This window comes from Schistocerca cancellata, chromosome 2, assembly GCF_023864275.1.
Source record: "Schistocerca cancellata isolate TAMUIC-IGC-003103 chromosome 2, iqSchCanc2.1, whole genome shotgun sequence".
In the NCBI taxonomy this organism is placed as follows: Eukaryota; Metazoa; Arthropoda; class Insecta; order Orthoptera; family Acrididae; genus Schistocerca; species Schistocerca cancellata.
This window is the reverse complement of record NC_064627.1, coordinates 945,686,413-945,700,920: the sequence shown is the minus strand read 5'-3', so window position 1 is coordinate 945,700,920 and position 14,508 is coordinate 945,686,413. Positions and strand designations below refer to the sequence as shown.

The following is a 14,508-nucleotide window of genomic DNA, read 5'->3' as shown; positions in this document are numbered from 1 at the left end:
TCAATAAATGTTACCAGAGTGATGGAAACAGTACATTGGACAATTTTTGCTGGTCAGTCATGAGAGACAATCATACCCAAAATGCACGAAACACGCCATGACAACAGTGCACACATTACAGCAGGATATACACTGTAGAATAATTTTTGCCAATAATTAGTTAATAACTACAACTATATCTTCAAAAAGCAAAGCAATTTGAGAATTTCATGGTAACTTTTACATGCAGCAGGCAAAAATACACACACAATTGGCACTATCACTAAAATATGAAAAAAATCATTGAACTTTGTAGCCAGTATTAGCAAACATATTCTATAGAGCATTCTTCATGTATTCCTATGGTGTCTTGCCAGGGAATCCCTAACTTCTCAGCCAATATAAAGCCATGATATTTTGCTTCCCACAGAGCAACGTCCTTGTGAAATGTCTGTCTTCAACCCTATTGTAAAATTTCCTACATATTTAGGAAACATCACAGGTCAAATTTAACTATGTACAAGTGTAGGACTATTCACATGAGCAAGTGCAGAAACCACGCAACATTACGCAGCAAACAATATACAAATAACTTCCACACCTCCAAATCTGAACATTGGTTAATTAGTTTTCATACAAAAATGATTACAGACAGACAACCTGTGCAGTTACATCATCTGAACTGTGTGCTAGAAAACTCCCTACATATTTACACTATTGGCCATTAAAATTGCTACACCAAGAAGAATTGCAGATGATAAACGGGTATTCATTGAACAAATATATTATACTAGAACTGACATGTGATTACATTTTCATGCAATTTGGGTGCATAGATCCTGAGAAATCAGTACCCAGAACAACCACCTCTGGCCGTAATAACGGCCTTGATACGCCTGGGCATTGAGTCAAACAGAGCTTGGATGGCGTGTATAGGTACAGCTGCCCATGCAGCTTCAACACGATGCCACAGTTCATCAAGAGTAGTGACTGGTGTATTGTGATGAGCCAGTTGCTCGGCCACCATTGACCAGACGTTTTCAATTGGTGAGAGATCTGGAGAATGTGCTGGCCAGGGAAGCAGTCGAACATTTTCTGTATCCAGAAAGGACCGTACAGGACCTGCAACATGTGGTCGTGCATTCTCCTGCTGAAATGTACGGTTTTGCAGGGATCGAATGAAGGGTGGAGCCACGGGTCGTAACACATCTGAAATGTAAAGTCCACTGTTCAAAGTGCCATCAATGCAAACAAGAGGTGACAGAGACATGTAACCAATGGCACCCCATACCATCACGCCGGGTGATACGCCAGTATGGCGATGATGAATACACACTTCCAATGTGCATTCACCGCGATGTTGCCAAACCTGGGTACGACCATCATGATGCTGTAAACAGAACCTGGACTCATCCGAAAAAATGATGTTTTGCCATTCCTGCACCCAGGTTTGTCGTTGAGTACACCATCGCAGGCGCTCCTGCCTGTGATGCAGCGTCAAGGGTAACCGCAGCCATGGTCTCCGAGCTGATAGTCCATGCTGCTGCAAACGTCGTTGAACTGTTTGTGCAGATGGTTGTTGTCTTGCAAACGTCCCCATCTGTTGAGTCAGGGATCAAGACATGGCTGCATGATCCATTACAGCAATGCGGATAAGATGCCTGTCATCTCGACTGATAGTGATACGAGGCCGTTGGGATCCAGCATGGCGTTCCATATTATCCTCCTGAACCCGCCGATTCCATATTCTGCTAACAGTCATTGGATGTCGACCAACGCGAGCAGCAATGTCACGACACGATAAACCGTTATCGCGATAGCCTACAATCTGACCTTTATCAAAGTCGGAAACTTTCCTCATGTCAGCATGTTGTAGGTGTCGCCACGGGCTCCAACCTTGTGTGAATGCTCTGAAAAGCTAATCATTTGCGTATCACAGCATCTTCTTCCTGTCGGTTAAATTTCACATCTGTAGCACATCATCTTCATGTTGTAGCAATTTTAATGGCCAGTAGTGTAGTAAATATCACTGGTAAAACTTAACTTCATACAATGATATTCATGTGAGCACTTGTCGAGACCTAGGCAACACTGTATATCAATCAACATAAAAATAACATTCTGCCCTTTAAATTTGCGCAACAGTTAAGAAGTTTTAATATGAACAAATGAATAAAGGCAGACAGCATGTACAGTTACATCACCCAGACCACATGCTGGTAATTTCCCTCTCGCATTTTGCTCCTGGTTTGGATCACATTGTACATTCTAGCTTTATTAAAATTCTCTCGTATTATTTGTCCTACATTTCTTTATTAATTTTGTCTCTTACACCCTACAGGTCCAGTACCTGAAACACCTTTTAAAATTAATCATTTTTCCTTACCTTCTAATCTTTCTACCTCTCTTTTTCTTTCTTTCTTTGCACTGAACATGTTTTTCTTTCATCCTTTCCAATTTTTGTATATCTCTTCCCTCTATTTTCTTTGTAGCAGGGTTACTCCTGAAAGTTTTGAGGAGGACTAGTGAGCTCATCAAAATATGTAGTCTGGCTTTCTATATGAGTATCTGTCACCTAAGCTCGCGTCTTGAGGCATTAATAGACAGTTGCACCAGTATTACTACAAACAACCCTTCCGTCAATAGAGTTCTACACTTTCTTGTTCATTTGTACCTCATAGCCTGTTGTGGTGTAGTCTGGTACCAAATCGTTTTACTTTTTATAATCTTGTGTAGTCTCTAAATCGCTTACTGTGTAAGGCAGCTTTGCTACATGCCATAACTCTTGACACAGAACAAATGGCAAGGTAAACCATTGCTTGCACAAGACATAAAAATCCAACATAAAAGTCTATCTTTGTAAGCACGAAGGTGTAATTTATGTCAAAAACATAAGGATTTTTTAAATATTTCTGTCCACTTCATTACAAATGGAACTTTCAAAGTGAATTGTTGAGTTTACCTACCAGGAAGCAGCTGAAGCGAGATACTGTTAACAAGGAACTTTTTCAGCACTGAACAGGTTATTTCGCTTACAAATTATCAGAGCCCAACAAAGATGTTATTAGAGAAGCACACTAGCATCCCTCTGTGGCTATTCTCCAGTGAAATCACCCAAGCAACAAGATATGTTGTAATTAAATACAAAAGAACAATCACCTTGTTACCTAACAATGTTTTCAATGTGTCAGGCTTAAGGTAAAATTGAGTCAGAAAGTTCACTCTTAACATTGTATGCTGTAAAACTCAAAGTTCAGGAAATTGTAATTTGTTTGGATGGGCAGGTAGGGAAGAAAAACAGCCTCCTCCTCGACTAGAAAGGGTTATTTGCATCAATAAATTAATTATCTGTGCTCCTCAGACATGTGAAAAATGCTGCTCAGCCTAATTCTGACAGAGTGAATAACCTCAAAAATTTATTTTCAAGAATTTATGGTCCATATGTATTTTACAATCACCCTAATCTCCTTGCAAGGTGAAAAACTGGATTTGTCAGCTAATATTGGCTGGTAATGTGAGGAAAATATCTTTCCCTTTTGGTGCTTTGACTGGAGTACAGAAATCAACATTCTATTTCTGAAAACTACATTAACACCTTCAGAAGAAACTGAGGAATGATTTTAAAATTGTCATTAAAATTCACTGTAAATCAACGTAACTGACAAATCATCCAATGCTATAAAAAGTGAAGATGACCTGATTCTAGGTTATGATCTAAGCAATTCAGTGTGGCTTGACAAAGGAGTCATTGACAATGTATTAAAATACTTATCACAATATTCAAATGGACAATTTTTGCATACCCAGGCATTATATATACGTCATTTCACAGGTAAGCACTCTATGTCTGCGAAAGTAACATTTGAAGTCTTTAATACTACTTCTTTTCGTAATTCTGTCATGTCTGCTTTGTCAGTTTGCTCAACGTATTTATCATTATCACTAACATCATTGCTATCATACAATGTTTTATGACAAGATACATCTAACATTTCTGCTGGTTTTAGATTTACGACTTGGCTTTTACGTACAGTGACTACACTTATGTTTTTGTACAGATTACAACATTTTTTGGTAGGGATTACAACTTTTCGTAGAAATTCCTATTTATTAATAAACTTTTAAGATGAAGACAAATTATCCTAACATCACCACCCTCTTTTCCTGTTTGTAATTTCAACTGATTCCTTCTTCATATAAATTACTTAAATTTTATGTAGTTCTCTTTTGAATACAGGTTGTTAGGTGAGACGCAGTCTGTGTACTTATCACTGGACTTCTCTCTCATTAAGGAAAATTCTAATATATCTTCCTACAAACTCTAACAAGGGAATGGTTCAATAAGACATGTGGAAACCTACCCCCCCCCCACCCCCTCCACACAGGAAGAACACAATAAAGAAATTCACTGTCAGTTTTAGCTGCAAAGAGATACTGCAAGAATTAGAGAGAGAGAGAGAGAGAGAGAGAGAGAGAGAGAGAGAGAGAGAAGAAGAAGAAGAAGAAGAAGGAGGAGGAGGAGGAGGAGGAGGCTGAAAATTGTCAAATTTGTAGCGTGCCAGGCAACAGTAGAAATGTATATCCCTTACTGGCACTTTGACAACTGCGCAGGCGCAACTAGACACAAACACAGCAGAGGTCGGCGGTACAGGGCCCTCCAAATTGCATCTCACATGAACATTGCTAATTTGCAGGCTTTGTTGACCTGCTACGCAGGTTCCAGAAATCGTAAAGAATACGAAGTCACAAAATTACTAAGTTTATGTCACGTAAATGTGTAGAGCAGCTGCCAGTGACAGACAACGCCATAGAGAAATTCATAGCTGATGTAAAGACGAAACTTGCTGTTATCCCTGCAACTGCTGCTTACAACACTGATCAGTCAGGCTTTGTGAAAGAACTGTGTGCACACCACAGTTTATTATGACAGTGATAAGTATGAGTGGTTTACTGTTTCCGCAGATGTATATCTGTCTTCAAGAGCCACAAGGCAAATTAGGACCAAAAATAAAAATGTACTATTTAGTTGCAAAAATCTTTTAATCGACATATCAAAATCTGGAAAAATGGGAAAGAATAAGTTTCAACATTTCGTTTGAAACATATTCCTACCAGCTGCAGAAACTAATTCATTGCTTTTGTTCCACTCATGGTCTGGACACAAAAAACGCCTCTGTTTTTGCAGCAGATGACGAAAAATTTGTAGATGTAATTTGGATTTTGCCTGCAACTACTAGTGCGATTCAACCTCTTGATAAATAATTTTTTCGAAAGTGGAAAGCATTTTTCAGGAAATTGTCAGATAACAGCGAAACAGTATTCTTAAGCTCCAGTCATTTTCTTTGCCACACTTTACGAATTTGATCAAGTATGCATGGCATGCAGCACAATATGCAGAACAACAGCTGGAACCATTTCTGAATCCATCCCAGCGCTGTCTAAATAAAATTAGTGGTTACTGCGAAGTGCCTGACTGCATCAATTTTTCTTTTGGCAGGTGTGTTTGTTTTTGTTGTTCAATAGACACTTCGCATTTTTGTGACAACTACAGGAAATAAAGAATTGTTTCTCTGATAGTCAAATGTACAACATTCATACATACGGCCAACTTACAAGGAAAGGAGAGATGCAGATGCAATTCCATGTAAAGTGCACGATCTCCACGCATGTCACACTTACATACAAAATGAGAGCCTTAAAATTCTTCCTTCCCTGTGCCATTTTGCATACTCCGTCAAGAACAGTGCGCTCGCCATGCAAAATAATACTCACTGAATAGCAAAGTTTCACATTATGGCTCTAACACGATAGAGTTTAAAAACTAATAATACAGTGTTCATAGGCAGTATTTGCTACCTCGTGTTCTCTTCCGTTCCCTCTAGTATAAACGATTCTATCCATTTACAAGCAAATGGTAGTGAATTTTCTGCAAATGCTCATTCGCAGGTGTTCATTTCCATTTGTTCCATTGTAAACCAGGCTTTATATATGTTTAAAATTGGTGTCTGTGAACTCAGGACAATTCCACTATGCGGCACTGTGGATTCACTTAGCTGCGCACTAAGTGGGCAGGGCTGTTCAAACAGCTTTTATAAGCAGTTCTTCGTGCAGCAAAAATGTGTAACTTCAACATTTTTTACAAAATACTTGCAGTGCCTCTTAGCAGCTAAAACTTTGGCAGTGTTTTTCTTTCATTGTCTTCTTCATATGCAAAAAATTTCAGGGTAGGTTTTGACACGTGTTACTGGAACATTCCATTGTAAGTTCAAACAATCTTCCCACATAAATAAATTCATCTCTGCAGTGTACAGATCTAAGAAGACATTTGTTTTTCATCAGTATTCTGGTGTAAATATAAATAATTTTTTCATCAGTATACTTTTTACAGGTAGCTCTGCATCCTGGATTCTCCATTAGTTGATTCTGCAGAAGTTAGTTAATTCCTGTGTCATGTCAGTCAAAACAGGCCACTTCCTCAGATATGAATGATGCCTGTACCCAATTCTTATGTTTCACAAATAAAATATTATTTAACAAAAATAATAATGACACTGAAAACAACAAAAAATATTTTCAAAAACATCTAAACAATAATATTTTTATGTAACTGTATAAAAAAAGATTTACATTTCCTATATAGCAGGGAAAATACAATAAGGAGAAAAAATTCTATTAATTTTATTTTCGTAAGTAACAGCCCTGCAATGAGAATTATTTTGGAAAAAATTAGGAACTATCACTTTAACTTTGTGTAATACTGTCTGTGATGGCGAACCATGTTTTTCACAAAATGAAATACAAAATTATAAGCATACTCTTTTTATCTGGTACAGGATATATAACGAACAATTTTCTCAGAGTTTGGATGATAAATTTTAGAAAAAGGTAACTCTAGCTTCAAGATGTTAGCAAGTATCAATTTGTGTCATCACAATTTAAAAACAAAACTTCAGAACTTTTAATTGCCATAAAACAGAAATGGAGAAAGATAAAATTCTAAAATTTGTTACGGTTATTTTTCTTAGGGAGAAGAAATAGCACAGGTTTCAACCAAAACGTGAGATGGTGGATGAGATGACCACGAAGATGTAACATTAACTGAAAACTATTATGCTCCAGTATCTCTCCCTAGATTATTCAGAAGAATTTACGAGAAGAAGCCAATAGTAGATGTGCTTGTGGCCTTGTTCCACTTCTAACGTACATGTTAACAGAGCATTCCAAGTAATTTCTCTCTCTTCTTAAAACTGTGCATTATGCAAACACATTACAAGAGGCTCTGTCTCTCAGTGACTAATCATCTCAATGAGACACATTGTGAAGCCTTCATAATGTGGTCTGAGGACACAACAATGAATACAACTTAAAGTGTGATGAAAAGGTTTTGTAAAACTAAATGAATTACCACTGAATATAAGTGTAGACTATTCCAGGTCATTTGTACAGGAAACCGGTGGTACAAAATGACTATTCCGAATGCTCTGATTCAAACTACATTCTATCAAACTAATGCTTTACTGTCATTCAAGCAATGGGTTCTCGAAACATGCATATTTCTTAGTCAATAACAAAGATTCAATACAAAATCCAGGATGGAATGTAACAATATTATGAAAAGCAAAGTTGCCACTTACCATACAGCGGAGATGCTGAGCCGCAGAAAGGTACAACAAAAACATTCTCTCAAAGCTTTTGGCCATACGGCCTTCGTCAACAATAGACGACACACACACACACACACACACACACACACACACACACACACACACAACTGCAGTCTCAGGAAATTGAAACCACACTGCGAGCAGAAGCACCAGTGCATGATGGGAGTGGTGACTGGGTGGGGGTAGAGGAGGCTGGGGCACGGAGGGCGAGGGATAGTATGTTGGGAATGGCAGACAATGAAGTGCCCACCACCCAGTCACCACTCCAATCATGCACTGGTGCTGCTGCTCGCAGTGTGGTTTCAGTTACCTGAGACCACAGTCAAGTGTGTGTGTGTGTGTGTGTGTGTGTGTGTGTGTGTGTTTTGTCTATTGTTGACAAAGGCCCTATGGCCAAAAGCTTTAATTGTGGGAGTCTTTCTGTTGTGCCCATCTGCGTCTCAGGATCTCTGCTATATGGTGAGTGGCAACTTTCCTTTTCTTAATAAAGATTCATTTCATGGACACTGGTGCACTGTGAGAAGATTTATATTTGGTTTATGTTGTACTGCAGACAGTAAGGTCTCTCGAGTCTAGCTCAGCAACTGGATACTGAACTTCCCCCAGGTAGACTATTCATCTGTGTCCAGACGGCGGTAGTAATGTCTATGTAGAATGCTGAATAGTAAGGAAATGTCAGCTGGTAAATAAAATAAGTATTTTGCATGTGGTTCCGCTTGTAATATCATTCCTTTTTCCAGTGGTGGAGCTGAAGCAGACAATCATAAGTAGATACACGCAGCAGATTTTGCAGGTGTATCGGATGCAGAGGTAGGAATCTAAAGTTAGGTATGGTTATCAAGAAATGTCATAGCATTAGAAGTTTAATGATGTAGGTGAAAAAGGATGGAGGTATTTTGTCTTGAAGGGCACTCATTTAATACAGATGCCTTGAGTAAAAAGAAGGGAGAGGGTCACAGCTGTTGAAGTGGAGATGATATTGATTGTTGTTTGATTTGTTTTTATGGCCAGAGGTTGGTACACAAGCCTCAACGAAGGTGTAGATTGTGAACTTTAAGATTTTCCGAGCATAGAAGGCAGAAAATTTTTAACAGGAATGTAACCAGATAACACTACTGAAAATAGCTAATATTTCCATCATTTTCAAGAAGTTTGGTGCCCGAGAAGAGTGATCACAAGAACTATGATCAACTAAATACGTACAACAAGATTATGAGTGCCTCAACTCTTTCTTAAAATTAAGCAAGTCATAATGAGAAAGTAAGTTAACTTGAAACAATTTTCACTATTCAGCACAATACATTTATTGTCCATTTACCTAAAATGGACTGCTATCTATTTGCCTAATACCTTAATACTTTCGCTCATCAAACAGCACCATGGACACTATTCAGTATGACAACAGCAGACCAAGACGTGTAACTGACCTCTCCATTCTATTTAATGGCAACTTATTCCCCACAAGTAATATTTAAAAGTAGCTTAAAAGTATCATTCTACTGCTGCATACGAATTATGTTAGAATTGATAATATACTAACTTCCATTTTCAAATCCATTTCACTTTCATTATTGCTTGTGGCATCTACCATCCAGCTCCACATGAGCCGAAGACCATGGTAATCAAGGAATAGTCTTCGACACGCTGGTTCTCCTTCTTGTATAAGCTTTAACAACTGAATACGTGAGTCGCAGTCTTCAGCGCGCACCATCAGGCGACACATTGTTAAGGTGTGAGCTCTGTTCTTTAGACCGGAAACACTCAGTTTTTCTATCTCTTCTTCCAGCTGTAAAATCATATAATTCACATTATTACAAGCATTTTTAACAAACAACATATTAAAAAATATTCATGGTTTGGTCATGGTATTTTAAATCGTAGGCCTTGATATACACTAAAATTACATTTGTTTGAAAACTATAAATGAAGTATACAAAACATATATTTTAAAAGTAAGTTGCTGTCTTGTTCCACAGTTATCATCAACATGAAACTCTGATGATCATTCACAATTTGTAGGTTCCAAGGTGTCCCGCATGCATTTACATACAAAATAATATTTTTCAGCTAAAAAAACTGTACAATTTTCACAGTCTATTGTAACTCAAAATACAAAAGAATACTTCAATTTTTCCATTTACACAAACAAAATAAGTAAAAGAGGAAAAAATGTTCTGAAAATGTTACATTTCATTACATTGTATTATACTTTACAGGCAGAAAAATTACACAATAAAAATTACAAAGTTTGAATGATCTGAAGGAAAACTGGTTGTTGAACACATTCTTGCACTTGTACATAATTACACTTTAGGCTACATAAACACAGTAAGTAGCTTAGAATGCTCTGGGAAAGTTGAAGACAATTCTATTAAAAACAAATAGAATAGTCTTCATATTAGCCTCCATGATGCAGTAGAAGTATTTTTTCCCATTCTAAGATAGGTAAAAATCAGTTCAATATGCATGTAATGTCTTTCAAACCTTGTGTTTCTTTCATTAGAAAGATTTTTGAAAGATATGGTTCAATTGTCAACTTAATATCCACCATCACTCTGTACTATAATAGTAATACACAATGCTGTTTATTAAAACTTGTAAGTCAGTTTTGTCCAGTTTATAACATATACATTGTATTGACTTTTATTGAGGAGCTTCATATCTTCTGTTCACACAGGGCTGTGTTTGTAACCAAATGGGTCTCAACTGCAAAGTTTTGCAGATAAACCATTCTCAGGATTCTAACAGCATGTCCTATGACCACAAACTTTTGAAAAAATACTCCTCCATCATTACAAGTGTGTTAAAACTTTTAGCCCATACTAAAAGCTCAATTTTTGCAATGGTAACAACGGTAACCCAAGACTAAATTCATCCACTCTGTATCCAGCACATCCACTTTAAAATCAAGAGAGCCACGATCCATGCATACTATCATTCTCACTGATAAAGTTAACTGCCATACTCATTGGAATGACTTCTTTGATGATGCTAATCCCAAAGGCAGTCTTGAATGAGTGGTAACATGAGTGTTATTTATTACAATTTACTTATAGTATTGTAAGGCTTGTTCTACAACTGTTGATTTTTAAAACCAATGTTTCTCTGGGACTATATGCAGACAAGAAGGAAAAACTTCTGAATATTTCCTAGAGTTTCTGGTTAAAAATACACTATACCCCCCAGTGAACGTACTTTTTTTTTCATGTTAAGTGACATTATTTCCCTCAGAGCTGTAAAACTTATGAATCATTTGAATGGTGAAGGTTTTATACAAAACCATAGAACTTCCTGGCACTTTAGGAAAAGAAAGCCAGCAAAAAACAGTGTGTTTTGGAAAGGGCTTTGATGCACAGCAACATTTACACTGCATATTTTCATATTACAAAAGTATAAACATGAATTCAAGCAAATAGAGCATGGCAGCTTCCAAAGCACTGAAATTGAGATTGCAATGTGCTTTTGTTTGACAATTACAGTTCGACACATGACCTCGCAAGCCAATGACAGCGGATATTCAAAGCATAGACATAAGATCTAGTCAGCCAATAAAATCATTCTTAAGCACCTAAAACACACAAATAGGAAACATTAACAGTGTTAATTAATAAACATACATACAGTAAATAAAATGTCGTGTGACTAGGACTTCCCGTCTGGTAGACCGTTCGCCGGGTGCAAGTCTTTCGATTTGATGCCACTTCGACTAAGCTTTCACATATAATATTGGTTGCTAAAAAAATTTTGCTGAAGTTGCAGCAGCAGATGGCATGGGTTGTGAAGCTGCTTTTGAAATCAAGCTGCTTGTGCTCAACAGTGTGTTCTGGCATGGTTGGTCAACTCTGTTCATGGCCACAGTTTGGTGGGAACCAATCGCTCAGGTGGACAGTTGCTTGTGCAGTTATACGTGTGTGTGTGTGTGTGTGTGTGTGTGTGTGTGTGTGTGTGTAATCTAAATCAAAAAAGAATTCGTTCAAAAGCTAGGAAAGCTTTCAGTCTTTTTTATGCACCTGTTGACAACCCAATGCCTCTACTGCTCAGTGATGTAATTTAATTTCTTAGTATTTTACAATTCTCTTGTTTACTTTTATTTTCTTTCAACAGATCATTTTATCATGACTTTGCAAGAAGCTGAAAGCAGTTATAAAACCATTCATGAGAGGCTGGAAGTATATAATAAAAGAATTTTGTTTACAAGGTGATGACTGTTGCCCTTAGGAACTGTGCCCAGGCAATGTAAACACTTTCAGATCTACACTGAACTCATTTACCCTTTCCACTCCAATGGCGAGTGGCACTTGAAATTGTGAATTTTGTTTTCCTCTCCCATGTCCAGCCTCATACAACAAGGTTTTTCATAGCTCTCACAAGTTTCAGTCTCAAATCTGACTCTACTAATACTGCCATCTAGGGGAGCCTGTATTAACTCAACTCCGAGCTGTAGCAGTTGTGCTGAGAGAAAGGTTGTATTCATTAAACAAGTGAGTAGACACAACATGGCTAGTTCTTCAGGTACAGATATTTCTAAGGAAGAGGTTGTAGAGCTTTTAGAGGAAATAAGTGATATCCAGAGTGACAGCGATTTTGATGACAATGTTTTAAATAATAACAGCGATTCATTTGTGAGCAATTTAAGTGAAATGATGATGGAAACAGTCTACGCTGAAAAGTTTCAAAAAATATCACGCAGTGAAAAGTTTTCTATTGTGATGCTTACTGTATGTAAATATAGTTAAATAAAAGTGTACTTTCTGTTTTAATGTGTATCCTAATTGTTGGTCAGTAGCCTCATTGTTACCTCAAAGAGACTCAGGTAATTCTCTGTGGCATGCTCGCCACCCAAGTGGTAGCGATTTAAGTAAGAGTGCACGGAGACGCCATATGTCTACATTACAGAGTGCAATGGGCTAGTGCTAAAATGATTGTTGCTTCTTATGTAGACTACATGTCTTCTTTTGATAATATCCTCTTCAATGATAGATGATAGTTGTACCTTCAGGTTGGGAGTACTCAAGAGATGCGATGCATAAGAAAACATTGAATTTCTCTGGAAACCTCTGTAAGGGAAATCATTCCTCACGGATCCTGAGCAATGCTCTTACACTGCCATCAGCCGAGGAGTACCGTACACGACATTACTTATTTTTGATGAATCGTATCACTGTTACGAAGAAATTACACTATCCGTATCGGCTGATCGCACTAAGTTCCCAGTCTACTATCTGGGTCATTTTCATCCAAGTTGGTGCAATAGTAAGATTAAACTGCCCATGTTGATGACACTCCTTGGGCTAGTACTAGACATACATTTCTTCACAAGAGCTACTTTTAATGCATGTCAATGCCCTGATGTTGATTTCCACAGGCATTTTACTGTCAAATAAAAGGGTTTTGGGCCAAACATTTATAATGTCTTTTCCTCTCATCTTGGCTTCCAGAACACCTCATCACACGTTATTTTTTTTGAGATGTTGTATAAAAGGTATTTATTCAATGATGTCTGGCAAAATCCTCGTAGCAATCATATCACGTCATCCTGGTAATAATTACTAAACTTTCAAAAGCTGTCACTAGATTCGTGTTCAGGATTTAAAACTACTCAGGCAGAGAATTTTACTTTCTAGAATGGGACTATTTGTGCAGCTAAAATCTTGATTAATTAACTTCTGAATATTTATTCTTATTTTAATTACAGAATGTACATATGGCCACCTTGGCTGCATAAAATTATTGTCAAATTGACCATGGTTTCGACAGCTCTAAGACTGTCTTCATCAGAATAAAAATTACTTAGGATTACCTAGAAAATATAATGACATGGCTCAAAAATAAAATAAAATTAACGGGATTACTTCCATATACTGTACAGTGTACTTACATGTAATCACACCATAGGTGAAAAAAATCAGAGTAAAAATGCTCTTGTCAAAATGAAATAATCACAAGAATAAAAATTAAACTGTATGAATATAACATGTTTGTCAATTGGAATAAAATGCTCTATCAAAATACAATGGCAGTCACAACGTTGCTTAGAGCCAAACAACTGGATCAAACAGCCGCTACCATCAGACTAGACGACTAACAGGCCAAGGCAGACACGAGTTACACATGAAAACAGATTTGTGCCATCTAGCAAGAAGTGATCAAATAACAGACAAGAGCAAATGAGGCATTGTATAGACAATTTAACATTACATGCAACAACAGGAATCAGTGCATGAAAGTTACAACATACCGTAACGGTCTGATTTTATAGATGAAATATAGTTCAAATATACATAAAAATGTAAAACTGGAGAGGAAAATGATGTTGAGTCTACATTGAGGAGAGTACTGCCATTCAAACCATTTTTAATTAGTGGCTCTATACCTTGAAAAAAGGTTTTATTGCGTAAATGCAACTGTTCGTTCAGAAAGAGACTGTCCTTCAAGGATAGGTGTTTAAAAATCTCCAGCTCTTCTAACAAGTTAATCCTAAAGGCTTTTTTCTCTGACTGCAAGATCTGTACGTCTTTTACATCTTCCGGATTATGCCCTGTGATTAACAAACGGTCGGCGAAAGTTGAATTGTGAACATTAGTCCTTTTTTGCTGAGAAGGTATTGCTAAAATCTTATTGAAATAGCTCAGCCTAAGTGGCCTATGTAATAGGCAGGACAATTGCTGCGAATAATTTTATAGACACCAGAATTACGCAGAGGGGAAAGCGTAGGTTTCAAGTTATGTATGATATTACCTTCTAAAGAATTATTAGTGGTGAAGGCTACTCTATAGTTATATTTATTTTGAAGTAAACGCTGCATTCTGTAAGAAATTTGACCCAGAAATGGTATAGAGAAATTTTTTTTTTCTTTTTATTAGGT

At 37.2% G+C, this 14,508-nt stretch overlaps 1 protein-coding gene across 4 annotated transcripts in view; it reads right to left on the bottom strand.

Annotated features, from left to right (window-relative positions):
- Positions 1–14,508, bottom strand: part of LOC126162917 (uncharacterized) — a 252,238-nt gene that overhangs the window by 163,958 nt on the left and 73,772 nt on the right. For all 4 annotated transcript variants that reach the window (XM_049919735.1, XM_049919733.1, XM_049919734.1 and 1 more), the window contains exon 8: positions 9,184–9,429. In XM_049919735.1, coding sequence (XP_049775692.1) covers positions 9,184–9,429 — 246 coding nt within the window. The remainder of the gene's footprint in view (positions 1–9,183; positions 9,430–14,508) is intronic.